The sequence below is a fragment of the Rutilus rutilus genome (genome assembly GCF_951802725.1).
Source record: "Rutilus rutilus genome assembly, chromosome: 18".
NCBI lineage: Eukaryota > Metazoa > Chordata > Actinopteri > Cypriniformes > Leuciscidae > Rutilus > Rutilus rutilus.
Window position 1 is genome coordinate 3,735,822 of NC_140231.1, and position 23,739 is coordinate 3,759,560.

Here is a 23,739-nt window from a genome sequence, read left to right on the forward strand (position 1 = left end):
ATATATATATTATATATTTTTATTTATTTTGAGCATAGTATATAGTGTAGTTATTGTATAAAATGTTTTTTGTCTTATGTTTGCTGTCAGTATCCAATTAAGTGTCCAGTCATTTAGTCTTTTAGCCTTTTACCTTTATTCAGAAAGGACAGTCAAGAGTGACTGGAGAAAGATATGGATAATATTAATATAATATAATATATATAAAAAATGAAGCAGTTACAACGAGATGGTTTAGGGCACCCATAATGTGTTTGTATTCTTTACTTAAACCACGTCTGACAGAAGTGTCAATAGTTTTCACGCACGTCTTTCAAAATAAAAGTCTTGCATCAGAAAAACATAGAATTACGTTTGTTATTGTTTCTTTGACTGCACACTCTGCAACCCACTCTAAACTAAACACTGGTGTAGACTGTGCGGTCCTTCACGCAAACTCTGACCCAGGCGTACGCACAAAAACGGGTGAAATGAGAAATGGCGACACCGTCGGCAGATGGAAGAAACACGTGAAAGTGTGTGAAACTGTAGACCGTTGTGTAAAAGAAATGGCAATACTGCCTCTCATAAATAACATGAAGACTTCACAAAGCAAGTCTTACAATTAACAGCCTAACACCCGTTTGATCGATCTGCAGTGTAAAACAAACCAAATCAAACGAAGATTACAACAGAAATGCAAATTAACACATATTTGCAAAAAGAAAAGATGAAATATGTTATGCAATAATATTGGCATGTTATGCAATTCATCCTCATAACACATCTGTAGGTTGTCAGATGCAATCAAATGGATGGTAATAAAATGCCATGATGCCATCACAATGCGTAATGACGCACAATGGCTGATCTTGCGCTCTTAGAAGATGTGGCAAATGGAAGGATTCGAAGTGAACGCATCTTCAGACAGCAAGAAGACTTTGATGTCCGACCATTTCTTTTTTATTTCGGCCACGGTCCGAGGTTGTGAGGCTGCAGCATTAAAGGCGTCTGCAACCTTTTGCCACTCAAGTGCCTTTTTGGCATTAGTAATGTCCACACTGTGCCCTCCAAACAACATTTTACTCCTCTTTTCCACCTCGCCAACGATAATTTCTACTTCACATTGAGTTAAGTTACGTTTCTTGGTCTTCCTCTCTGTGTTTGCCATGATTTCGCAATCGATGAATATTAACTTGTGGGCGTTTCACGGACTATTTATGGGCAACTATGGGCGTGAGATGAAGCCGCAAAAGCTGCGCTACATTTAGAATTGATTGTGATTTATTAAGGGAAAACTGCGTAGGATGTACGTGCGCACGGTTTTATAAATCCGAATATTTCTGTGTGTACGCACGTCCTATGTTTCATCCGTACGCCACTTCTGACGCAAAACCTACGCAAAGTTTTATAAATGAGGCCCCAGATCTTTTGCCATCCCTTCTCCCCTCTAGTCTAACAGTGACCGTGTCGACTGACCTGAAGGAAACCACTAAAATGTTGGTGGAGGAAACTATCAAACTATATATATATTAATGCAATTAACATGTTTTTTGACAATGATTTCAAATTGTTTGTGGTCTATATAACCTGCATCAGAATGAGGTTTGCAATTGTGCGCCCGAAGGCATGGGTTTAAGACCAAGTCAGTGATGTCACGCTATGCAAATTTGTTTAAATTGATACCTACGTAATCACCATGACCCAAACTGTATATATATATTTTTTTTTTTTACATTGAATCTAAAATAAAAAAAATACAAAAATAGACCTACTGTCACGTTTCTGTGTTTTGGTTTAGTTATGTTATCTAGTTTTCCCCTGTCTTTTGTGCTTTTGGTTTAGTCCTGTTACTTAGTTTCTCCTATGTTCAAATTAGTCATGTCTTTCACCTGTGTCCTGTCAATCACCTTGTTAATTATCCTGTTAGCCCCAGTGTATTTAAGCCCTGTGTTTTCCCTCAGTGTTTGTCGGTTCTCGTCTTTGTATGGTTGTGTTTTGCTGAGTTCCTGGTATTCTCCTGTGTTCCTGTATTTTCCTGTAACCTGAGTTTGTGAATAAACCAGCTGCATTTAAATTCTGTTCCCTCGTCTTCAGCAACCTGCACAAACCTGACACCTACCTACTAGGGGTGTAACGATATTCAAACCGAACCGAAAAACCGCGATACACCCCCCACGATACATATCACGATACTCTCTAGGGCTGTAGTCAACCAAAGAAATGCTTAGTCGACCAAAGTCCTGTCCTGCACAACGATTAGTCGACAAAAAAAAAAAAAAAAAAAAAGACGCGATGTTTTGCATTTTGATTGAACATTTATTAAACAATTGTCATAGAGCATTTATAAAACAACAACGAAAAAAACGTTTATTTTTTATTTTTTATTGACACCTGGGATCCCCCGCGAAACGGTTCTCATTCGCGCTTGAATAAGGCCGGCGACACACTGGCTGCTGGCGTGAGAGTCTCAGCTGCGTTGGGTGTCTGTTTTTATTTCGGCTCCCATGTTGATTAGGGCTGTCAATCTTCCTCTATAATACTATTCGAATTCCATTCCTTATTTTATTTAATATTCGAATAATATTCGAATATTAAAATGCTCAAATTCATCCTATTATTAATATTTACGACATTACACAGTCTTGTCTTATTCGCGATCCGCCAATGCGTGATGTTGATCGGTCTCTTCACAGATAAATCGTGTCAGTTTGTCTGTTATCGCCTTTTGGCGGACAGCTGGTAAGCCCCGTGATGAGAGAGGAGAGAGGCAGAAAATAATTCTTGCCTGTTTTAGTGGCGGTTCTCGTTTGAAAACGTATATTTTTCTATCCGTTTTGGCCTTTTTATTAATGAAAACAAAGCTTTTATGAAAACGCACTCCAAACTGTATACATTTGAAAACGCCGGTTTCATGTTGTAGTGTGGACTGTGAATCAAATTGTCAGGAGTCGTGATCGCCGTTTCCGTGGAGACATTGCTCTCCGCGATTTTTGACTGTATTGGTATGATGATACAGCGTGGATAACGTGCACAATTATGTTACGATTCAAAAACTTTATTGTTCATCAGACGAAAAAAAAAGCATTTAATTTTCACATGCGTGTTAGCCAAGGCGGTGAGAAAGGCAAGATTGCATACATTTTTTTTAATATAGCCTACATAAAAAAGCAATATTCGAATAGGAACTTCAGCATTCGAATAGTATTGATTTTTTTAATATTCGAATTATATTCGAATTTCGGAATTCGTTCCAACAGCCCTAATGTTAATAGGTTGGAGTTTGCATACTTCCTGCGTGAGACACGCGTCTCAGGCGCGGCTCGAGCCACGCGGAAAACGCGTTCATGCTAGAAATAGAACTGACGCCTGAGTGTTCCAGCAACGGGAGTGTTCTCTGGCTAGAGCGCAGAACAGCGGAGTTTGTATGGACCGAAGTGCATGCCTGAGCTTGCATTGCTGCTGTTGCTTTGACATTGTGGAAAATAGAATAATAGAAACAAAATGTATTAGACTTTTTACCCGTTATTATCAATCTAAATTAATCTCGTTTTTAATTTAGGCTCACTTAATTTCGTTTTTCTTTATTTAAATTTCGTTTTTTCTTTATTTAAATTTCGTTTTGCTTTAGGCCTATTTAAATTTCGGTTTTCTTTATTTAAATTTCGTTTTTCTTTATTTAAATTTAATTTTTTCTGTATTTAAATTTCGTTTTTCTTTATTTAAATCTACCCTTTACTGTGTCAGTAATTTGTTAGTCAGAAAAATATTAGACTACCTTAAAAGTATTGCTTAAGTTAACAGACTGTGTGCGTTTTATATCACTAGTGCAAATGCGACACTGCACTCCCTTGTGAAGTCGATTGGATGAACGGTTCTCGAAATAATCAAAATGCAAACGGACAGACAGACACATAGAGATTACTACCTATATTCCTTACTGAGCACGAAGCAGCAGTGCAGCCAGCCACAGGTGCGGTTCCCGAGTGTTCTAAGTGGTGCGCTAAACTGTGGCGCTGTTACAAAATAGCCTAAATTAAAGCATTTAAAGTTGGGGATAAAACATAGGCTAATTATATTTAGAATACAGTAATATATAACTGCTTATAAAGGAATAAATATCAAGGAGTAAATCAATGAAAATTTCTTTATTGGTGAAAAAAATCAAATAAAATGATGTGACTGGTCGACCAATGAGAATGTCAGTGGACCAAGACGCCATCGACCGATTAGTCGACTAAACGACTAAAGTTGACAGCCCTAATACTCTCATGGCGTACCGAGGACGCCCCGCCCCCTGCTGCCCCGGCCCAGCCAGCCCCGGCTCAATGGACCTCATGTCTTATGTGTACACAACGAATACAGCGTTATAGCCTAACCACCATTAACACCCTATAATAGCAAGCTCCGTATTTTGTTACTTTGTTTCGATAATAAGCCAGGTGTAATCTTTCAAATTCTGTCTATTTGATCATGAAATTCAAACAATAAATGCCGTTTTGGCGCTCTCTGATGTGGTGTGACAGATCACTGTACTCGCTCCTCATTTAAAGCGGCAGCGCTGAGCGCGAGTAAACGTGATTCTCTTCCTCAGTTACAGAATAAACATGAATGGACACCTGAAGGTATGTTAAAAGATACAGTATACTTACTGAAAGGCATCATAACTTGTGTAATCAATCGATCAGTGTTTCAGCAGCGGAAAGACGCCAATAAAACGTCTTAGTGTCACATAGCCTTATATTTACCTCAGGCAAGTCATTCAGTGCCCACAGCTTGTTGGTTCCTAAATGAACTCTTGCACTAAATAAATGCACTATATTAGCCTATATAATATACTGTATTTTACTTAACATGTTAATGATTGATATCTTGATTATTTAATGTAGCCTATGTTTTAAATATCTGTTATGAAAAAGCAACTGTGTAAATATTTATATTTCAATAACAAATTAGAGTAGAAAACATAAGTTAATGAGATGTTGATGAATGTTTTCATACAATGTGTTGAGTGTTGATTATTATATCTAAAAATAAATAGTATCTGAAATTAGGCTAAAAGTCTAGGCTCTGTTTTTAACCTTTAAGGTTATAGTAATGTGTGGGCTCCCAATATAGTTTACAGCATTAGCAGATCTTTTTTTTTTTTTTTATCCTTGTGAAAAGTTTAATTGTAATTTAATTAATTTAAAGACAAAGACAGAATTTGTTCATTAAACCACTATAAAAAAAAAGAAGAAGCAATTTTAGCTTTCTAAACCCCCCACCCCACCGAACCGAACCGAACCGAGATGTCAAAACCGTGGGGCATTCCGAACCGTCAGTTTTGTGTATCGTTACACCCCTACTACCTACCGACCCTTTTTTTAATTTTTTTTGCTGTTACTGATATTTTTAAGGATGGCCTAAGTAGACTATGATTAACAGTTAACTATGTTGATGTATAAATCCTGAATCACCTTTAAAATGTTTAATCTCTTCATGGTTCGTAACATAACATACAGTAAGACAGCTATGTCTTATAGTGAGAGTAGCACTGAGTGGGAGGATGCAGCTGGGTCATTCTGTGTCAAATCAGACAAAATCCAGGAAAACAGCTGCTGCACCCTCTTAGATTTTGCTCAAAGTTTATGCTACCCTTAACCCCCTGAGGTCGGCGGTATCGCCGGCGATACCAGCTCGCTTTTTTTTTATCAGTGTAAAAGAAACTCATAAATACTCTGTTGACTTTGATTTTCCATAGGAGTTTCATACATCAATCGATTCTGTTAAATGTGTATTATTTTTCTGTATACTCACAATAAAAACAAAGTGTTGTGCTTTTCGCCAAATTAAGAAAAATAATCACGGAGCGAGTTCTGCCTTCTCTCTGTCCGTGTAGTCCATTCTGAAACGCGTCCGAAAATGAATCATAACTCAGCGAATACTTCTCACACAGGCACGTGATATATGTCTTTATGAAGCTTGAAATCTCTTCTTTTAAATGAAGTAATTAATAAAAAAAACAAATGTTTTCAACTCATGTAATCCGTTTGAAAGCAAGGAGAGGTACCGTTTTTTCCTTCTGCCTAATTATCTCTATAATGAACTGAGGCCGCCCCGCCCCCGGCGCTATTGACATGGTAAATAGTTTAGGTGATCTATGCTTCGCACCCGCCCCCCGATCAATGCCTTGAAAACACGAAGTTTCATCAGATCAGATTCACTGATAGTTCATCGCGTTTAGAGAGGATGGCGCGTTTCTCCGGTAAAGACGCTCTTCAGATGATTCTGGACAGCGAGGAATAACTCACCTTGGCTTTTCCTCAGAGGAAGATTGTAACTCAGACGAACGGCAGCATGTTCAAGAGCGAATTGATCACGCCGAGTAAAGACCGAGTTTTCACGTGAGTAAATACGTGAACTCAAGTGGTCTAGTGGTAGAACATTTGCCTAGCGTGTCAGAGGTTCTGAGTTCGAATCTGCACTCATATAGTTTTTTTTTTTTTTTTGTCAAATCAGATTATGTTTATCAGTGGTTGTATATCAGGCAGAGACATGTGTGTGTGTGTATTTTGTTTTGTAATTTCACTGGAACGAAAAGAGAGTCTCCACAACGGATTGAAGCGCGCGTCCGAGTGAAGACTGCGCGAGCCTAAAACAAACACAGTATCCGCGTCTGACTCGCGGGAATCCACGGCGCAAACCTGTGAGGGGCTGTGTTTTCTCAAGCCCCATATCAGCTCGAGAAAACACAAGTTTATTCGTTGATTAGTTTTGGATAGATTATACATTTTTACTGTAAAATATCTGCCACCTCAAATAAGCTTTTATTTGCCAATTTTTTTGTCAAAAATAATCAAATAATCAATCAAATCCTTAACTTTGAAATATGTATGATAAAATGTATACTTTAGTTTGTTCAAAGAAAGATTACACTTGAATTGTTGTTTATTTAAATATTTACAAGGTAGATGTAAACAAACTATTAAAAGGTAAATATAAGCCTTTTCTTTAAATAATTTTTAGTGTGTTTTATTAGTGACAAATTTGGGGAGAGGATAAATATTCCAAAACTGAAAATACAGTATGAGAATTAACTGCACAATTACATGTTTTCCTTGGCTATTATAGGCCAAATTGCAAGCACAATATGTGGAAAAATAAAAAAGAATTGAGATGCTTCCAACTGTTGCTCTTGCATTCTTGTGGCTCAGTGACTCACCTGAATGAATGGCTCATTAAGTATGCGGTCCTCAGGTGTGAACCACTACATATGCATGATCTGTGACGCCCACTCCGCATATGGCCTTTCCAAACAGAAAGTGCTTTGCAAAATTCAAATCAATGTATTGTGTTATGTGAAGGATTAGGCAGGGTGATTTTCACATAATTTTGAAGAAAAAACACTAGGCGATGACATCCATTAGACAAAAGTCTTATTGGCACATATTTAGTGTGTGTTTTGTGGTCTTATTTCAGAAACTTTAGTTTTTAGTTTTTTCAATAACCACGCATAAACATTATTCTCTCAAAAATGCAGACATGTACATTCTTGTTGCTCACATATTATGGTAGCCCTGTTTGTGCTAAATAGTGTGTAATTTTTTTTTGCCATTACTATGTTTATAAGCAACTGAAAAAAGCACAAATGTCAGGGCATGTCAGAACATCTCAAGGACCCCAAAAACACCTCAGACCCCAGAGGGTTAATATCAGTCTTTTCACACTTTTTTCCAAATCTAGGGCATGCCGTACAAACTTGTAATGGTTCAGTCATATTGACATGTTTGTCTTCTACCCTACAAAGTTTGGGCTGCCTATGAATAATACTTTTCATTATATTAATGTCCAAATATTGCTTCCCAGATAATGTGATTTTCAGGCTGTAAAACTGAAGTAATTTCAAGGGCTGAAAATATGAAGACATAGGATTTGAACAGAAATATTTTACAGGCCTTGGTTTTGGGACATATTATTGTAGTGGTCGACCGATACTGTTTTTTTTGATGGCCGATGCCGATATCTTAGAGAGCAGGGTGGCCGATGGCCGATATAAAGCCGATATTTATATATATATATATATATATATATATATATATATATTTTAGGGCTGCACAATATATCGGAATTATCGAAATATCGCAAATGTGCATATTGCGATATGCATATCGCAATTGTTTGCGATAAATGAACAATGTAATACTTCAAAATGTTACTTATAGTCTAGGGCTGGACCCGAATATTCATTCGGTGGGTTGGTATTCGATTTGAAAATTTGACATTCGCATATTCGTTTTTTTTTTTGGTGTTGTTTTTTTTGCACACCTGGCATCCCCCTCGAAACGGTTCTCATTCGCGCTTGAATATGTTTTACACTATAAAATCTGGCGAAATACAATACTCTTTTTTACAATTATCTTATATAGCCTAGCCATTTTTAATAGGATGGACCGTTGAAGGAACCTAACCTTGTTATACTTAATAAATATATTTGCTTCTTCTTGGCCTACTAAAGTGTTCCTGCAACGTGAGTATTCTCTGGCTGGAGCGCAGAACAGCGGAGTGTGTGTGGACAGAAGTGCATGCCTGAGCTTGTGTTTTGGGTTAAGCTTGACATTGTGGAAAATAGAATGATAGAAACAAAATGTATTAGCCTTTTTACCCATTATTATCAATCTAAATTATTCTCATTTTAAATGTAACTTAATTTTGTTGTTATTTAAATTTCGTTTTACTTTATTTAAACTTTGTTTCGTTTCGCCGCTTCCCACTCGCGTTGTTCCCTTGTGAAGTTGATTGGATGAACGGTTCTCGAAATAATCAAAATGCAAACAGACAGACAGACACATAGAGATTCCCGCCTTTATTAGAGAGAAGAATATGTTCAGCCCCCTCTCTCCGAAGCTTCGAAATATTCGATGTTCATTACTACCGAAGCTTCGAAGCTCAAAAAATGGTATTCGGACCAGCCCTATTATAGTCAAAGTTTTAGGTCGACGCAGATAGCATCTGACACACGGATGTTAGTTGTGATATGCTTGCACGTGTTTACACTCTCATTGCAAGCTAATCTGATAAGATGAGCCAACACGAGGCACCCGCAGCTGCTGCTGACGATTTAGTGCCAAAACGAAGCAGCAGATATGGCAGTATCTTGGTTTTAAAAAAGATGACCACATGCGAACTGAAGTTTTATGTAAAACATGTAAATCTCGAGTAGCAACTCAAAGGGGAAACACTACAAATCTTTACAGTCACCTCAAAACGAAGCACAACAATTGGTATCAGCTATGCTCGGCAGAAAAATCTTCAATCACGAACCCAAACAACAATCCATAGCATCAAGCTTTGAAAGCCTAACACCATATCCTGCAAGTCCCCGGTGTCATAGAGAGATAACAGAGGCCATTACACGCTATCTGGCAAAGGATATGGTTCCGATCGCCACAGTCGGGAAACCAGGGTTTGTGCACCTGATGAAAACCATAGACAAACGGTACAACATTCCCTCTCTGCCCTATTTTTCACACACTGCTATCCCCCAAATGTACGAGCATACTCGCGACCGTGTCATGTTGGAACTTGAGAGATGTCGAACATTTGTGTGTACAACGGACCTCTGGTCCAGTAGGACAACAGAGCCGTACATTAATTTAACGGTTCATTTTATTGACAAAGACTTTAAAATAAGAAGTCTGTGCTTACAGACAGCATATTTCCCCAGTGAGCACAGTGGGGAAAACATAGCACTGGGACTGCGAGAGGCTTTGTCTGGTTGGAATTTGAATGAGGCGCGTCTAGTGTGTTTTACCACGGACAATGCAACCAATATGATCAAAGCTGCGGAAATAAATGGTTGGCCCCGACTACAGTGCTTCGGGCAGACTACACCTTGCCATTGGTAAGTGTTACCTTTTTATTTCAGTATTTTTAATTAGTTATTTTAACATTTTTCATTAAACATGTTTTATACTGTCACACATCTTCTAGTGTTGATATTTAAAGTAATAAAGCAGGGCTCCAGACTAACTTTTTTTACTAGGAGCGCTGTAGCCCCCGACTGAAAATTTTAGAAGCGCAAGCAAAAAATTTAGGGGAACACCTTAAATCAGCTTGCAATGCAATTATTTAAATTTCCCACAAAATAACTGTAATACTGACCGATTAATCGCACATTTTTATCTATTCTAAATGTCTCTTGATTTCTTTTTGTCCCATTATTTTTTTCTCATTTTAATGTTCTTATCAACATGGAAAAGTGGATCGGCTTGCTTTGTGCAAATGTTTTTTATTGAAAACAACATTGGCATATACTGTAGTGTTCAATTTCACACTAACATTCTCACTTGGAGCAAATAATCTCTCACACAATGTAACACTGTCCATCAATAAAAGGGTGAAAGAAATACTGACGAGGTCCTGATATTGACGAGGGGGCGGAGAATTCGCATCAGCTGTGTGTGTGCTTGGCCATCCAGTGGTGTTTCAGACTGGACGTGCTGCGATGATAGCTCAGTTCACAACGACAAAACACACAGATCACTTTGGTCTTGTTAATTGAACCATTTGGCCACTTTTTTAAAATTAAACTTTCCATTCAGAATCTTATTGGCATCCATTTCGGCGTCTCGCGCTCATCATTCATTAGTGGTGCAACGGATCATCATTGATCCGTGATCCGTTCGGATCAGTATCTTCGGTTCGGCACACACGTGATCCGCGGATTGATTTATGAAAAAAAATAAAATAATTGTGTGCATGTTCAGGCCACACAGCGTGGTCATGACGAGCGGAGGAACGGAGGAGCTGCTTCTTCTTCTTCTTCTTAAGCGTTTAGGAGCTTGAACGGCCCGCGTCATTTAAATCCCCTGTATGGGAGCATTTTGGGCCGCGCGGAAAACGCGTGCATGCTAAAAATAGAACCGACGCCTATTTTTCACACAACACGCAAGCGTTTCCAGGCAAAATAGAATAGGAGAATATGTTTATATGTAATTTTGACACGAATACATAATAAATGTCATTTTGATGTTTGAAAGTGTCTAGGTTTTGACATAAATGCAAATATAAATTTAATTTAAAAAAATATTATCGATTTTCAAATACTGCACCTGTCAATACAGAACGAAATATTCTATAGCCAACACTGCCGACGTTGTCTTTGCTGCTATATATTTACGTTCGTTTAACATGAAGTATAGGCCTTCCACAACTCTCTCCCCATATGTGCAAAGACATGGAAAACGCCACGCAGCTGACATGCAACAGAAACGCCACGCTCACGCCACGCAGCCATTGTGTGGCCGGCCTAAGTTGTTTTTCATTAAGTTAAAAAGAAGATAGTATGCCTTGTGCACTTTAAGTTGATTTTATATATTTTAATTTAATAATTTAAAACTGTTAATAAACAAAAAGACTAAATTTATGTTTATTTGTCTTGTCTTTTTTTTTTTTTTTGCTGATCCGAAAAATGATCCGATCCGTGACTCTGATCCGAGAAACGATCCGAACCGTGAGTTTTTTGATCCGTTGCACCTAGTGTTGTTTTTGGCGGCCTGTTTTAATTTTAGTTTTAGTCTAGTCTTTGTGTCAGGCTGTCATTTTAGTTTTTATTAGTTTTAGTCACATTCATACTCTTTTTAGTCTAGTCAAGTTTTAGTCGACGAAAACTGATGACATTTTAGTCTAGTTTTAGTCAACGAAAACTGATGACATTTAGTCTAGTTTTAGTCGACGAAAACTGATGACATTTTAGTCTAGTTTTAGTCAATGAAAATTGTATTTTAGTCTCTTTTTAGTAATGCGATTCTATTTAACCCAGTCAATATAGAATTTCAAACAAGGCTATCTTATAGGCTATAGTAGGCCTATATTTAGGGCTGTGACGGTGGCAGGTTTTTTTTTTTTACCACCGCGGTAATGGACCAACTACCGGCGGTGGTTGGGGGGTTATTTAAAAAAAAACAACTTGTTTTATATTTCCACACAAAGACGCGTGATATAGGCTACACTCTGCGCTTTGAGAGGGATGTGGGACACGAGCAGGAAAACACGAAGATATCGATCTCTTTATGATATCTTCGTGTTTTCTACTTGATGTAAATTGGTTTGAAGAGCGAATTTTATCCACAAGGGCGAGATATTTAGGCTATGTTTGAGATTGCGCTGCCAGAGAAAGTGAAACTAAAAATCACCCGCGCGTGTGAAACGCGCTTTACAGCTAAACTCGCGCCCTATGTCTAATATAACAAGCACTGTGTTAAAAAGAATTTGACATGCAAGTACAAATGTAGGCTATCTGTCCTACAGCGTTTTTCTACTTTACCACAGTAAAGAATACGAATATAATAGGCCTAATTAAAAGCGAACCAAGAAACGTTTATAATACCTTTAGAAAATGGGTGAGTGAGACGTGAGTGAAGATTTGGGAAAAGAAACAAGATATTCCATGCAGGGATGAGTCACGATTTTTGGATATTCGATTAGTTTATTTAATTATAGAATATTGAATAGGTGCGATATTCTCTAAAATAAAATCTCCATGTTCTGGCGCTGATGCGACGTGCTCATGTAAGAGACGCTGCCAATAACATACAGCTTTCACAAAGAACCGGCAAAAGTAATGAATGAATGTGTCAAATATATCAATGAGACATTTTAATAGAATAACTAATGGAGTAATATATTGTTAAATTCGCTGATAATCGGGTGACCAGATCGCAATCCAGAATTTAAAGCCGACAAAGCTATGGGTTCACGCACAACTCTCTCATTCGTCGTGACGTTATAACATTTCGTCTCGTCTCGTTTTGGTCAACGAAAATGAAGAGACATTTTAGCATAGTTTTTATTTTTTAAACCACATTTAGTCTCGTTTTTATTCGTCAACGATATTGCATTATGCATGTATTTTAGTCATCGTCACATGACCATGCATTTACGTCTAGTCTCGTCTCGTTTTCGTCAGGTGATAACGGTTCGTTGACGACAATATTTCGTCATAATTTTCGTTGACGAAAGCAACACTAGTTGCACCCCTATCATTCATCCACTCAAAATGTAACGTTAAAGGGGGTCGCACACTGGACGAGAAGCGCAGCGCCTCGTATTTAAAATTCGAACACATTATTCTCTATGAGTGTACACACACTGGCGGCGCCATTCAGCGTTTTTATCGCTGGCTATAAACTGAGAAAGTGCGCGTCCGATGTGCGATACAAGTTGTCCTAGACGCGGCTTCTCGTCCACTCTTTGGCCGGCTCGCAAGCCCAAACAAGTGTGTGCAGCGTGCCTGTTGTTTTGTTTCCGGTCTAGCTAGATCCGGTGGTGTTGTAGTTTTACTAACGTTACTAGTTGTTGCAAAAGCATGTGAAAAAAACTACAAAGTTTGCTAGGCGTTAATCGCGCAATAAAAAAATTTACGCCGTTAAAATGGGTTTGCGTTAACGCCGTTAATAACGCATTTAACTGACAGCCCTTATATATATATATATATATATATATATATATATATATATATATAAAACAGGGTTTGAAATTAACTTTCACCCACCGGTCATTTTGGTTACAAAATTTAAGTTACCGGCCATTCTGAACTTCTACTTGAGGAGATTCCCCCCTCCCATGTAAAGCGCTTTGAGTGCCGAGAAAAGCGCTAGGCTATATAAATGTAATGAATTCTTTTTATTATTATTCTACTAGCCAAAAAAAGAAATTTCACAGCTTATTTATATAAGGCTATAATCAAATTTGGATTTCATACATTCATTTCTTATTCAAACAAAATCCTGTCATCCAGATATCTCCATCCTTCCTCATTCATTCTCATCTTTTTTACCAAAAATGTGTTTTAGGTGGAGATTTAATTCCATTTTGTAAGATCATTTTGTAAGATCATTTTCATTATTTTCAAGTAATTCCAAACTTCGCGAGGCAGACGACAACATTATGTGATTAAATTTTAAAAACTTGTTAACACGCTCCACAGCGCCACCCAGTGCATTTAATTATAACTGCAAGTTAGTGCTTGGATTTATCATGGATTCACTGCATTTACGGCCAGCAAAGCAACGTAGTAAAATTCTAATAGTATTTTATTTTTCGAATAATAAATATATATCGAATATTCGGAAATTCGTGCACACCCCAAACGCAAACGCACTAGGGTTCGATAGAATCAAGTTGAGTGTGAAACCAGACCAACGCTGTGGGGGGCGCCGGGAACAATGGCGTTCGGGCTCGGACCGCAGAAAACGAGCCGAGCCCAGTGTGTCCAGAAGAATTTTAATGGGAAAAACGGAATTAACTCACATTAATCTTGTAAAGTGTGCTTATCCTTAAAATTAGCTGCATTAACAGTTTAGCTTTCTTGTTATTTTTCCCTCTTCACATTAATGTTACAGCCTCTGCTATAACATTATCTGTTCATAAAATTGGTATCGAAAAAAGTATCGTTTAGGAACCAGTATTGAAGTCATGGTATCGGTATCGATATAGAACATTTTTGAACGATACCCAGCCCTACTCATTATAAATAGGGTTGGGTACCGACCGATGTGACCGGTATGTATAGGACTGAATCAGAACGCAGATTTCGGTGCGGTGGCGGCAAGAGACTGTCTTTAAGTGAGTCATTAAAACGTTCATTCAACTAACACGTTCAAAAACGCAGATTCATTCAAGGATAGAGGTACTGAAAATGAAAATTATTTTAACTTTGAGCGCCACTTTACTAGGCTTGGCTGAGCAGCAATGCGTCACATGGTCAGGGTTTTTCCTGGGTCAAAATTGGTCTTCGGTGGTGGCTGACCGACATGGTCATCCACACACAGCAAAGAGTACCCTAGTACCCACATGATCCGCAAGCCCAATATTGACAATAAATTTTAAATTTAAAATAAATACAAAGAAACAGTTTGTGATTCTTTTTCTTATCCTATTTATTCATGAAAAAACGATCACTGTCAGGCTATATAGTAAAAGAAAGCGATTACAACTTATTTTACATGTAAACATCATCGATACCAAAGTATATTTGAAATGTGATCTATTTGATTTGAAATGTATCTATTTACAAATATCACAGCCTGCAGATGAACATTTAACTCGTCTCTTTTTATTATTTTACATTATATTTATATATTTATATTTATTTATTATGATCTAGTTTCATCTCACTCCAGTCTAACTTTAAACTAAATGATTTTATAGGTAATTTACTACACACTGTCATAGGCCTATACATAGGCCAACTGTGGATTATTAAGGCTAAATTTTACTAAACACTCTTGCTATAAATGAGGTAAGCGCACTTACTTTCTCATTTCAGATGTGTATGTTCTTCTAAGTAATGATTTGTTCTTCCTTAGACAAGTTGGGATTGGGGGGATGTAAAAAAAAATTATTGCATCAACAATAAGTGTATTGAGATTGTCAAAACAATTTAGTAACTAAACTGAATTGTAGGCTATTAGGTTCATGGTATACATGGTAAAATTTCTGGTAAGCTACGCTTTTATTATTATTTCTATTCAATTCAATTATTGTGATTTGATTTAATATTGACTCATTTCGATAAATATTAGGTAGGCTACACAAGATAGGCATTCATTTTTCTCAAGAAAAAAACAACTCACCTAATGCTGTAAACATACAGAGAGCCCTATCAGCTGGCAGTATTATTTAAGGTTAAAAATAACTCAAATTAAGTATAATGCGTTTTTTTTTATTATAATAACAACTTCATTTAATGATATAAGTAAAAATATAATACTTATGTAATATAGTACACATATTTAGCAAAATACTCTATAGCTCTTTTTTTCTAGCCAACTAAATAAGCCTATATTATGTTCATTAAATGGCTTTACCGAGGTAAATATGTGACATAATTTTCTCCAGCTGTTTTATTGACCCCTTTGATTGATTGATTGGTCGATATTAAGTATGAGGAATATACATTTCGGTAAGTTGTACTGTATCTTTCAACAGTGTTCGTTCGTGTTTATATACTATTAGCAGAGATGATCGGTTCACGTGTGCTAGGGATCTGTCGCGTCACATTTACAAGCGCCAAAACGGTATTTATTGTTTGAATTTCGTAATAAAAGTGACAGAATCTGAGAGCTGAGATTTTTTTATATCATAAGTAACCTGCTCTGTCTAGTCTGTCGGTCCTCTTTGCTCCGCGATTTTTCTGTGCGTGAGAAAATGGATGTGTGGCGTGAGAGCGTGTGAAAAGTGTCAATTGCGTGTGTCTCACGGTGAATGCGTTAGAGTTGGCAGCTATGAGATAAGGCAACTTTTTTTTGACTGCACCCAGCGCTAATTCAGCAAAAATATTCTCCGAATGCACCACGTGAAACATGGATTCGGTCTTCCGACCTTTAGGATCAGTTGATTTTGATGCGAGGGAGAGAGGAAAAGACAGAACTGAAGACGGAGAGTGCCCGCGCGGGGGTTCTCTCCGTCACTCCGTCAGTAGCCTGCTTCACTCACAAAACCCAATTACATATCAAATAAGGCTTTGGCGGGACAAAAAATCGTTTTGGCGGCCGCCAAAAAAATTTCAATGTAGGAAAAACCCTGATGGTCAACTCTGAAACTGATGCTTCACTTCATAGAGATCAATGGCATTGATTTAATGCATTGAACAGCGCTGACGCCATTCATGGGAAATATCCTTAAACGTTAAAAGGATGATATGACAAAGATTTCGCTTTCCTTGGCAAACTTTTTTTTTTTCTTTGATGAATATGTGACTTGACCTGAAGGACAGACGCAGGTAATCGCACGCGCTTAGTCGATCTCTCTCTTTCATTCACTGTCTGTTTTGGCATGTTAAGTGCAAATCCACGGAGTCTCTGTATAAATGACCATGATAAACACTGTCTTGTTATCATTATTAACTTATTTAACATTTAATACACATGCACAACGTGTGAAAACAAGAAGGGCATACCCTTATGAAACATAAAAAATTATGTAAAAAGTGACTCGCTTACTTCCTCGATGTGGTAGTCTCTCTTTCAAGTAGCCTACTACACACAATTTTTTCCAGTTTCACTCACTCCTTCAAGTGGACTATATTAGTAGGGAATAATAAATGAGGGTATAGGAGGCGATTTCGAACACAATATCTATGTTTATGCAACTGGCCCCTGTTTTGCCCTCCAAGTGGGGGTTCCTATAGGAATGTGACGTCACATGAACACTGTGAATAGTGCTGAGACTGCACTACACTGGATTTCCCACTCAAAGAAAATGGTGCCATTTTCAGTCATTAAAGTCAGAGGCGTCAATTGACCAAAAACTCAGATGACATCATCAAATCTTACTCCCTCGACGTGATAGTCGCTCCTTCAAGTAGCCTACTTCACACAACTTTTCCAGCACTTAGCTCTAAGTTTGTGTTTGTGTAGGAAAACTAACACTTGATGAAAAACAAAAAAAATCTATTTAAAAATGTAACAATCAAATTACAACTACAGCCAGCAGAATAGTGATCAGCAAACACTATTATACGATTTATCTAAAAAAATATCTATTTTTATTTATTAAAAATGTCATTTTTGTACTGAAGTATGTAGGAAAAGTCACAAAGTCTCATAAAAACAAAAACTTTCTTCAAAATGTGAATGAAATTACACAGCGAGTAAAGAGCGCTTCATAATCACTGAAGCTGTCAGTCAGTTCAGTGCAAACTCATCTAGTGAAAAAACTACTGATTTAATCACTGAATCTGTCAAAACTGCTCAATGAATCTTTTATATCGTGTCTCCGCTAGGGCTGGGCAAAAAAAAATTTTTTTTGGGATTAATCGTTTTTTAAAATGTGATCGATTCAATATCGATTCTTAAAAGCCACAAATCAACCTTTTTTCCCTATTTATTTCTGCAATCATTGAACATAAAATCTGACTTATGTTACTCTTATTACTAGTCTTCTCCACTAGATGTCATCCTCTTATTTACTGTACCTAGCGTGATGTTACAGCGGGGACCCTGTCATTCATTCAGTGCTAAATATGGCGGATGCAGGTGCAGCTTTCAGCTTGAAAGACATTTTGGACAGTTGAATGAACTGTCACGTCACTGTCCCGATCGGGCCAGTGATGCATGGTTACGAAAGTTTATCATTTGCATGCTTTTTTAAGCCTTGCCAATTTTTCGAATTAGTAAATTACGAATTAGTCTATGTGTGGGAAACACTGATGAGGACTTGTGAGTGTGCATAACTTGTAATTGTGCTAATTATAAACTCATTCAGCGTTTTGAGAGATACCAAAGAGTATAGAAGGCAAGAGGCGAAACTCTGATGCTTTTTTGGTAACAGCCACTAAGTGGCGCTTCGGTTGCGCGGCCGCCATTTTGGAGTGAAAATGCCAACTGGACAACAGCACAGATACACTGGAACTGACAGAATGACAACGAAAGAGAAGTGCAAGTGGAATAAAAGAATGCAAAATTAAGTCATCAGTCAATTTTGTGACACCTACAGTAAATATTCTTTTGTTCTCTAACATTCTCTGTTGTCTTATAGCCTAGGCCTGTGTTTTATGTTATCAGTTGTGGAATCCAACCATTCAGTAGGTCGTTTATTTAGCCTGCTTTATTGAGTATTTCCATTTTGTGCAACTTTACACATTTACTATTACTATTATTAGTTACTATTACTCCACTAGGTCTGAAATATAAATTGTACGTTTAAATCCCCTGGATCTTATAGAACATGATGCATCGCTGTGTCTGTTATCCCATTATTGGCTTTTCTTTTTTTTTACATAGTCTTCCTTTAACGGACATTGATATAAGACATACTGCAAAAACAGTTTACTGTCAAGTTGTTAGTTCCTGTTATTTATTGTTCAACATTCCTCTGATGCGTGTCCTTAATTTAATTGAATATGTTGGTATTAATTCACTGTTTATAATGATAATACTTGAACTTCAAGGAATTTCAACCCAAACTGACATGGTTTATAGAGAGCAAAGGTTTTGTGAAAAAAAGTGAAGTCTAGGGATGGCGAAAACTAAAAAAATTCTTGACCGACCACCGAGCCTCATTAGCCAGTTGAAACCGGTTAACCGATTAGTTTAAAATATGCTACGCTATTTGAAATAACAGCCATTTCGAGCCGCGCTTGCAATTTCGCAACTCTGTCGCATCTCTCTGCCGCTCTGCCTCCCGCTCACACACACACACACTGCCGCCCTTCCACTCACATCACTTTTTTAAAATCCCCTACAGCGCGAAACATGAGTCCCGCAAACGTGGCGCCGAGGAGCTTGTATGTAATCGGAGGACAAATGGCTCCTTAGTTTTGAAATGGTTTGGGTACAAAGTGATCGTGTTGAAAATAAAGGCGTTTGTCTAGCGTTAGAAGCTCATTTGAAACATTGCCGCGGCTCATTTAAGAAAACGACAGCTCCGAAGAGACGGCGCTTTAGTTTGAGGTAGTGCTAACAATAATAAAGAAAGATGATGATCATCATCACCTTACATCATAGATGATGTGCTACTACTGTAGTTAAGCACTGTATCACACAAGTTGCAACTTACATCTGTGTCATTCTTTTTGGTGAAATGGTCCCACACACTACTTTTCTTTGCACGCTTCATCCTGTCGTCTGCCCTGGCTCTAACCTCCAGTGTTTTAGCCTGTAGCCTTTACTTTTCGCAAACCTTGTGAGCGCGCGAACCCAAACGCCAAATGTTTTTATTGATTTATTAAGTACAAACAGGCGAGTTATGAAAAATTGAGTGTGAGGGATTTGTTCACTTCACACAAAAAGATCTTGGAATGAGATGGCTAACTGTAGTAGCGTTTAGTCCACTGTCTATAATAGCCTAATTTAGAGATCACTTTTTTTTTTTTTAACCGACAACTTTGATCGGTTAACGTTGATACGGTCAACCATCGGTCAAACGTCATCGGTTAACATCACTAATAAAGTCTGTCAAATAAACTGTTAAAAGGATTTGATGATCACTAGTCTAGTGAGTGTACGTTATTCTGTGTTGGATTTCAGGCTACTTTTTTTCTTTTTTTTTTAACAAAGCAGCTGACAGGGTTTCCCATACATTCATTAATTTGTGGCGGCCCGCCACAATATCAACGCTGACCGCCACGGATTGATTCAGATTTTTTAACTATTTAATATGGGTAAAATTGTATTTTATTGTAGAGCTGCGCGCTGCTTGCTCCCTCTCTCACTCACAAACTGACAACGGAGGCGCGACTAGCCCCTCCTCTTCGAGCACGATCTGAATCAAAACATGAGCATGCGTTAGTTAGAGGACGGATTGTTGCCGGTGCTTAATGCTTATTCCCCCAGCGAAGATTCCAGAATCAATCCGGAGTTGAATGGTTAGTATAATGAACACTGTTGCACAACATAACTCTGAGAAGTTAGTCTATGTTAAGCGCTGTCGCGTTTCCATTACAGATTCGCGCAAAACTTTTGCGATTTTTTTTCCTAAATATCGATAAACAACTATTGCGAAATGACGGCGTTTCCATTAACCGATGTTATGCGACTAAAACGTAATTTTTTTCCTCTCGCGATCAGTCATTCCAAAAATCATGGCAACGGACGTTGGTAGGTTTATATACATCACAGCCACCAAACTAGACATTATATTATTATTATCTCCAGGTTCAGGTTGGTGTGTGTTGGTTTTTGTCCACCTCAATCTCCAGGTTTGTTTGTGTGTGTGTGTGTGTGTGTGTGTGTGTGTGTGTGTGTGTGTGTCTGAGTCTGTGTGTGTCCACCTCCAGGTCCAGTTTGGTGTGTGTGTGAGCCTGTGTGTGTCTGAGTCTGTGTTTGAGTGTGTGTGTGTGAGTGTGTGTCTGTGTTTGAATCTGTGTGTGTGAGTCTTTTTGAATGTGTGAGTGTGTGTGAGCCTGTGTTTGAGTGTGTGAGCCTGTGTTTGAGTGTGTCATTAAGTTTGTGAGTTTGAGTGTGTGTGTGTGTCCATCTCCAGGTCCAGGTTGGTGTGAGTGTGTCCATCGCCAGGTTTGTGTGTGTGTGTGTGAGCAAAATTTGCAACAAGAAGTCTGTGGAGCAGTCATAGCATAGAAAGTGTAGCAATGGCATAGCAATGTAGCAATAGCAATGTCTTTAAGTTATCTGACACTAAGTGTTGGCAATGGAAATGTGTACTTGTCACTAAAAATATATGATATATACATATATATATCAGGGATGGAAATTAACTTTTTTGTCCACCGGCCACTGTGGCTGGTGGATTTCAAAATCTACCAGCCACTCAATGTTTTTACCAGCCACTTTCTTGTTTTTAACCGACAATGTGTAACTGCATGTGAAAATTAATACTACAAGATCTACAATACTTAAGCAGTTTATTTAATCTCAAGTCTCAATGAAATATTGACATTTTCTCTTTCTCTCTTATATATATTTCTCTTTTTTACCTGGATGTGGCATTTGAATGATTCGTGGTCTTTTATGGCTTCCAGTTTTAGGTTTTTAGTCCCAACAATGAAACTAGGGCTGGGCGATATGGACCAAAAGTCATATCCCGATTATTTAGGCTGAATATCGATATACGATATATATCACGATATTTTTTCCGCAAAGTGAGAGCAAATGTTCAGTCAAAATCAAAGCCAAATATGACATGTCACAAGTAGTTTTATTGAAACCAGCTATTTCCACACACACAAGTACTGTCCCCCTTTACTTAACATAAATTGTAAGAATATGACTAGTACTAATAAATAAACATTAGGCCTATGCTAAAGCTATTAAAAAGCAGTCCCAAACTAGTTTTTGTTAATACAATGTTGGTATGAGCCACTAGAGTCATTTAAAAATATAAAAAATAACACAAAGAAAAATAAAGTGGCATTTTGGGGTTAATATGGAAACGACAGTTACCATGGTGAATACACAATATTAACAATAACTGTTAATGAACCATGGAAACTGCTCCTGGTGAACAGAATGAAAATCATCCCTGCATTACTTTTATTTTGTGTAATTTACAAAGTAACGGCGTTGCATGCTCGTAGTTTATTTTGCACTTTATATACAGTGAGGCGATAAACACAGCGCGCGCCGCCGCATGCGCGTGCAATTGAAGAGTGTTCGCTATGAGAACAGGATAACGGCTGACGTGACAGGTCAAGAAAGTCCGTTTTTCTGAGGTGATAGACTTTATTTCAGCGTACACTTATGTCCTCTAAAAGTGTCCGCCGTCTGTGTGAAACAGTATATTTTTATTTACCCGCCACGGTGGCCGGTAGGTGAAGCGAGTTTACCCGCCACAACACAAAATCACCCGCATTTGGCTGGTGGCGGGTGCTAATTTCCATCCCTGATATATATATATATATATATACATATATATACATATATATATATATATATATATATATATATATATATATATATATATATATATATGGTATATTTAACTTACCGTAAATTTCCTACCATAAATATATAAAACATTTATTTTTGTGAGTGAATGCACCACAATCGCGAACATAAATGGAAAACTTTAAAGGAGATTTTTTTTGCATCCTCAGATTCCAGATTTTCAATAGTTGTATCTCAGTCAAATAGTGTCCAATCCTAACAAACCATACATCAATGGAAAGCTTATTTATTCAGCTTTCAGATGATGTATACATCTCAATTTAAAAAAAAATTGACCCATGTGACTGGTTTTGTGGTCCAGGGTCAAATATAAATAAGTACTTTGGAGATACTGAGCAGATTCTCACAACCGGTCACTTAATGCCTCTGATTGGTTATTATTTTCAACAGAAATCCCTGTGATTGGCTACAATACTCAACGCTGCAAAATCACCTTGTAAAAAGACAGGGCCGTTGAACTCACATGACACGAATGTAACAACCATATTCGCTTTAATTTACTTAACTTTTCTGTTTTATTTAACAATACAAATGATATGTTACACGTAATAATATAACTCTGTTAATCCTGCAATAAAAAAAACATATTACCGGTAACTTACTGCATTGATCTGACGCCCCTGATAGATACTAATGTTAGGACATGAAACGCATTACCTTTTCAATACAACCTCCATTAAGTAGACTCAAACTAACACACTAAGGCCTGATGAAAACACCTTACCTCATACAGAGCCACTGTTGCCGCTGCCAGGCATGTAAAGGAGATAAACGCGTCCCACAAACGAACATTTCGCTGCTTTGGAGAATAAACAGACTCCTCATCCTCCAGCTCCTTCGGTTCGTACATCTGCAACAAGATCTGAGCTTTAATCTCTGACTCACCATAAGAGTAGCTACACTAATGCAGATATCATTTTAGAGCAGTAAGAAGAGAAAAGGCGATCGCTGTCTATAAAAGTCGACAGTCAGTTCAGTTTTCTGATTCGTTACGGAATTCAAACCAAGTGACCACTTAAAACCTTTCCGAATCAAGTAAAAACAACATAAACGCATTTGTATATTACTGTTATGCTAAAATGTATTAATTTAATTAACTTTACTTACATTGTACGCTTGAATGTCGTCGAGTCTTCACATTTCGATCGGTAGTTTCCGTTGAATCCGTTGGATGAACGTCAGCGCTTACGTCACACGACACGCGGGAGTGCGCCCGAAAAATGCTAAAATACACGAAATATATATTTTTATAATAGAAAAATAGTGAGAGTGATGTTATAAATTAGTTTTAAACGTTAAATATAACATATTTAAAAACGTAATACTTGTAATTTATGTTGTAATCTACAAATAATTAAAATAATATCTGGAA

General features: G+C 37.6%; 1 protein-coding gene across 1 annotated transcript in view; it reads right to left on the minus strand.

Annotated features, from left to right (window-relative positions):
• Window positions 1-23,217, minus strand: part of cngk (cyclic nucleotide-gated potassium channel) — a gene marked incomplete at both ends in the record, with an annotated part of 109,638 nt that extends 86,421 nt beyond the window's left edge. The window contains one exon of the mRNA XM_084387755.1: window positions 23,092-23,217. Coding sequence (XP_084243881.1) covers window positions 23,092-23,217 — 126 coding nt within the window. The remainder of the gene's footprint in view (window positions 1-23,091) is intronic.
• Between the last annotated feature and the right edge of the window lie 522 nt (window positions 23,218-23,739).